This window comes from Lepidochelys kempii, chromosome 1, assembly GCF_965140265.1.
Source record: "Lepidochelys kempii isolate rLepKem1 chromosome 1, rLepKem1.hap2, whole genome shotgun sequence".
In the NCBI taxonomy this organism is placed as follows: domain Eukaryota; kingdom Metazoa; phylum Chordata; order Testudines; family Cheloniidae; genus Lepidochelys; species Lepidochelys kempii.
In genome coordinates, this window is record NC_133256.1 from 117,331,380 (window position 1) to 117,336,676 (window position 5,297).

At 41.0% G+C, this 5,297-nt stretch overlaps 1 protein-coding gene across 1 annotated transcript; it reads right to left on the reverse strand.

The window, feature by feature from the left end:
• Positions 1–4,805: 4,805 nt before the first annotated feature.
• On the reverse strand, positions 4,806–5,297 carry LOC140897857 (histone H2A-like). Its single transcript, XM_073311429.1, has one exon. It carries the CDS (start codon positions 5,295–5,297, stop codon positions 4,806–4,808), a length of 492 nt encoding a protein of 163 aa, XP_073167530.1.

Consider the following 5,297-nt stretch of genomic DNA (forward strand, 5'->3'; position numbering starts at 1 on the left):
CTCATGCTCAAATAAATTGGTTAGTCTCTAAGGTGCCACAAGTCCTCCTTTTCTTTTTAAGGAAGATTATGAAATCCTTGATTAGGGCCGGATCCTTTTCTTTTTGCGAATACAGACTAACACGGCTGTTACTCTGAAACCTGTTGAGTGGCGGTGTTTCTAGTGGGGTCCTGCAGGGGTCAGTTCTTGGCCTTACCATATTTAACATTTTTATCAATAACTTAGAAAAAAACCCCATAAAATCGTTACAAATAAAGTTTGCAGATGGCACAAAGATTGGAACAGTAGTAAATAAGTGAAGTACTGGGAACAGACAAACACTGTGCATTTCAGTACAGCCAAATGTAAGTTACATACATCTAGGAACAAAAAACATAGTAGGCTGTTCTTACAGGCTGAGGGTCTCTATTGTGGGAAGCAGTGACTCTGAAAAAGACTTGGGGATCATAGTGGATAATCAGCTGAACATGAGCTCCCAGTGTGATTCTGGCCAAAAGGGCTGATGTGATCTTTGGATGTATAAATGGGAATATTGAGCAGGTACAGAGAGGTTATATTATCTCTGGATTTAGCACTGGTATACTGTGTATGGTGCCCACAATTCAAGGAGGATGTTAAAAAGTTCAGAGGATTCAGAGAAGAGCCACTTGAATGACTGGAAGATTGGAAAGCCTTATAACAAGAGACTCACGGAGCTCAATCAATTTAGCTTAACAGAGAGAAGGTTAAGGAGTGACAATCATATTCTGTAAGTACTACATGGGGAAAGGAAACTTGATAATAGAGGATTTTTCAGTCTAGCAGACAAAAGTTATAAAAGATCCAGGGACTAGAAATTGAAACTAGACACATTCTGACTAGATATAAGGTATATATATTTTAACAGTGAGGATAATTAACCAGTGGAACAACTGACCAAAGGTCATGGTGAATTCATAATCACTGGAAATTTTTAGATCAAGGTGTCTGTCTTTCTAAAAGATGTGCTCTAGTTCTATCACTGCTATTGGGCTTGAAACAGGAATTAATAAAATAACATCCTGTGTTATGCAGGATGTCAGAGTAGATGATCACAATTGGTTTCCTTTGGTTTTAAAATCTAGGAGTCTATTATTTTTAATTTTCAGTTGTCAATGTGTTTTTCCTCTCCTGCTTACTTCAAATATCAAAGTTCTTATGGTCTTTTAGTTGCTTGCCTGCATAAGTGGTTTCAGGATTGGGGTCTTATATGTTTACTATATGGGAATGTTGTGGAAATTTTACCAGCTAGGAAAAGCTCAAATTTTCATGTTAAAGTATTTGATAACGTGTTGAATCTGTGTACTTGTTATTTATCTTACAGAAAAAATGTTAAATGTGGAAATGTTGAAAATATACCAAAAGGAATTATCAAAAATTTCCAGTTTAAAATAAAAACAAGAATGTTCCAGTTAAATAAAGAACCTCAAACGCAAGATTTTGTAGTACTGCTTCGCTTCCCCCTACTACTGAATCTTCCTATAACAATAAAGGCAATTAAATCAAGGATAAGGCCTCAGTCTTGCAACTGTATCTAGATGGGTGGGCTCCCTGTTCCAGTGCAAAGCCCATTGATTTCCATTGGGCCTCACGTGAGAATAGAGGTTTACTCACACAGATGTATTTGGTGCTAAAATAACTTCAAGCTACTGGGCACAGATTCTGCAAACATTTCTTCACATGCTTGATCATACTCTTATTGGCCCCAATCCTGCAACTGGCTATGCACAGACATACGTCTCTGGGGATCCATATGACCTCAAAGGTCCATCTCTTCAAAGCTGGTTGCAGGGTCAGGGCCATCAGTTGTCTTGACTTCAGAGAGACCACTCACGTGAATAAAACTATAAACATGTTTGTAGGATTGGGGCTGTCAAGGTTGCTTCCCCACTCTGAATGCTGGGGTACAGATGTGGGGACCCGCATGCAAGACCCCCTAAGCTTATTTTTACCCGCTTAGGTTAAAAACTTTCCCAAGGCACAAATTCCACCTTGTCCTTTAACAGTATGCTGCCACCACAAAGTGATTTAGACAAAGAATCAGGGAAAGGACCACTTGGAGTCCTGTTCCCCCAAAATATTCCCCCAAACCCTACACCCCCTTTCCTGGGGAAGGCTTGAGAATAATATCCTCACCAATTGGTACAGGTGAACACAGACCCACCCTTGGATCTTAAGAACAATGAAAAATCAATCAGGTTCTTAAAAGAAGAATTTATTTAAAAAAAGATAAAAGAATCACCTCTGTAAAATCAGGATGGAAGATAACTTTACAGGGTAACAAAAAGATTCAAAACACATAAGATTTCCCCTCCAAGCAAAACTTTAAAGTTACAAAAACAGGGATAAACCTCCCTCTTAGCACAGGGACAATTCACAAGTTAAAACAAAAGATACTATAACACATTTCCTTGCTATTACTTATTATTTCTGTAATATTAGATGTATCATTTCAGTGGGAGCTGGATTACTTGCTTGGTCGCTCCCTTTGTCTCTGGGGAGAACACACACAGAGCACCAAACAAAGCCTCCCCCCCTCCTCCATTTGAAAGTATCTTCTTTCCCCATTGGTCCTTCTGGTCAGGTGCCAACCAGGTTATCTGAGCTTCTTAACCCTTTACAGGTAAGGAAGAATTTTATGCTACCCTTAGCTGTATATTTATGACAAGGGCCTTAGATTGTATGCTCTTTGGGGAAGAGACCATCTTTTGCTTATGTGTTCATGTGTGCTCAGCAAAGTGGGGCCTCCAAGGCTCTGCCATGATAAAATAATAAATATGCATATTACCAAACATGCATGTAATGATATGCCTTTGATGTGCTGAAGCTCAGTAGAACAGCACCTGCTGGTTCATTTATATTTAAGAATCTGGCAATATTTCTGTTGTAAACTTCATTTTAAAATATTAATTCCAGACAAACTTTGCATTCCAGAAAATGGTACTTTTTATCAAATTGTATGAAAATGCATCTGACCCTTCGTAAGTTACAGGATGGATAAAACCTTTTGATCTTCCCCCAGAACTGATGGCAAGCACCCTGGCACCCCCTCTTAGTTACTGAAACCCTGTGTTGTTCTATATATCTAGAGTATTCCTAAAGCAACGATCACTTTCGTATCTAAGTGCCATGCACATTAATTAAAGCAGTAGCATGAGAGTCTACCCATAAAGGTTTTATTTCTCACCCTTCTCTGTAGAAAGGGAAAATGTAAGTGTTTGGCTTTGGAGATTTTATAGTTATTGATGCCTGCTATTCAGGGTGGAGGAGGACTTTTCAAAAAGCTGACTCTTTACCTTTGGATCTAAACCATCCACCCAATGACAACAGAGCCTGAGTTGTACAGCTACCAGCTTCCTCCAATCCTCAGTTGTACTGAGCCAAAAGGCTGTGGTTTACCTTAGTCAACGCAAACTTGTTCCCTATCTTCCAGCCATAGGTGCTGGCTCTGCCTTCAGTAATGTTGGGCACAGAGAGAGTCCTTTCTTGGCCCTCATGTCAGGAGCAGGGAAATACTATTTATTGAAGAGGCAAAGTGGGTAATCTGACTGGAGCCAGTCTAATGCAATAGACAGTTAGAAAACCTGGCACATGGAGACCATGAAAAAGTTCCTGGGACAGATGAGAAAGGGTCCTGTGGTCTAGCTGCTGCATTTTTAACTCATCCCAAGATGGAGATGGATTAACACCAACTGGAATGGAGGCAGAGGTAAGTAGCGTGGAAAGCAACTTCAATAATATCAAAGCAGAATGGTTGATATCATTCCCGATGCACAGGCCGTTCTAGAGTATGCCAGGGAGGCTGTTCACAATGTCCCTTTTTATATTTGATTCCCACCAACCCTACTTTTGTTTTGTTACTGTAACTACAGTCAGAGGCCCAGGGCCTTTGATTCAGATATAAATCAGGAATAATTCCCACTGAAATCAATGGAATTATGCTAGTATTAAGTTAGGGTAAAATCAGGCCCCCCATTTCTTTGGGTTTTCAGCTCCTAGTTTGGAAGTGCCAGGACCATCCTTTGTTGGAACAGGTAATACCTTGCTGCTTTTAACAGTGAGCAAAATTATATGCCAGTGGCACTGCCTACAGCCTCTCTGATAGGCTGTCTGTATGTAATATGTCCTCAGAAATGTGGTAGATACGGATAAGCCTCCACCCTCCCAGATATCCACCTCAAATTAGTAATAACTACCTGATGACCAGCTTCCTAGATTAGGTACACATTGCGTAAGAACTTCTGCTCCCAGTTACCAGCGTACCCAACCCAATAGTTTGCACAGCAATAATAGGCTTCTGTTTGCACATCTTATTCTACAAAACTCTCCTCTTAAGGAGAGCTGAGTATAGATTGCAATCAGGGCTTAAATTCTCAGAGTATTTCCCAGAGCACTGGGACTCAGGGCTTCAGCAATGTGGGGGGGTACAAGGGCTTGGGGCTTCAGTCCCGTGGGTTTGAAAATATTTACTGGAGCTTTGCTGCGGACAGCTCCAGCTGAATTTAAGCCCTGCCTGCAATACCAAACAGAGACTGAGGTCAGTCAGGCTAGCCCTACTCCTCGTATAATTGCTTTAGTAGCATTAAAGAGCCAAGTTCATATTGTTTAAAAGCTGCAAGCTTAAACACTTTTCTAGGAAAATGTTAACGGAATTAACAGGAATTAACGGACAGGAGAACAGAATCAGTTAGTAGATTGGAATTGTTTGTTTCAACAGTTAAAAAACCCCACACATTAAGATAATCAGTCTGAATATTTAGCAGCAATTTGCAGACACAACACATTGATTAACAAGGGTTCCATGTTGGTGAAGAACTGGAGACGAGGAGGAAGCATACATTTTCTCTGGGTCCGTCATTACTGGATTCTTCCTGGGAAGCAACAGCTATCTTTTCTGTTGAAGGATCTTTAGGAGTTCTCTGGGGAAGAAGCTGGGCAAGAATGTTTGGCAAAACTCCTCCCCCTGCAATGGTCACATCTGCACAGAGCCTGTTCAGTGCTTCCTCGTTCCTCACAGCCAGCTGGATGTGTCGTGGTAAAATCCTGACTCTCTTGTTTTCACGGGCAGCGTTTCCTGACAGTTCCAGTATCTCAGCAGTCAGATATTCCAGCACAGCCATCAGGTAAACCGGAGCTCCAGCACCTATTCTCTCAGCATAGTTCCCTCTTCGGAGAAGCTGGTGAACACGACCCACTGGGAATTGTAGACCAGCCCTTGGTGACTTTGTTTTCCTTGTAAGCACAATTTTTCTGTTGATCTTTTTGCCAGTTGGTGGCAT

What these genes read in the sequence shown, in the direction of transcription:
- LOC140897857 (XM_073311429.1), bottom strand. Translation starts at nt 5,297, where the DNA reads ATGCCACCAACTGGCAAAAAGATCAACAGAAAAATTGTGCTTACAAGG.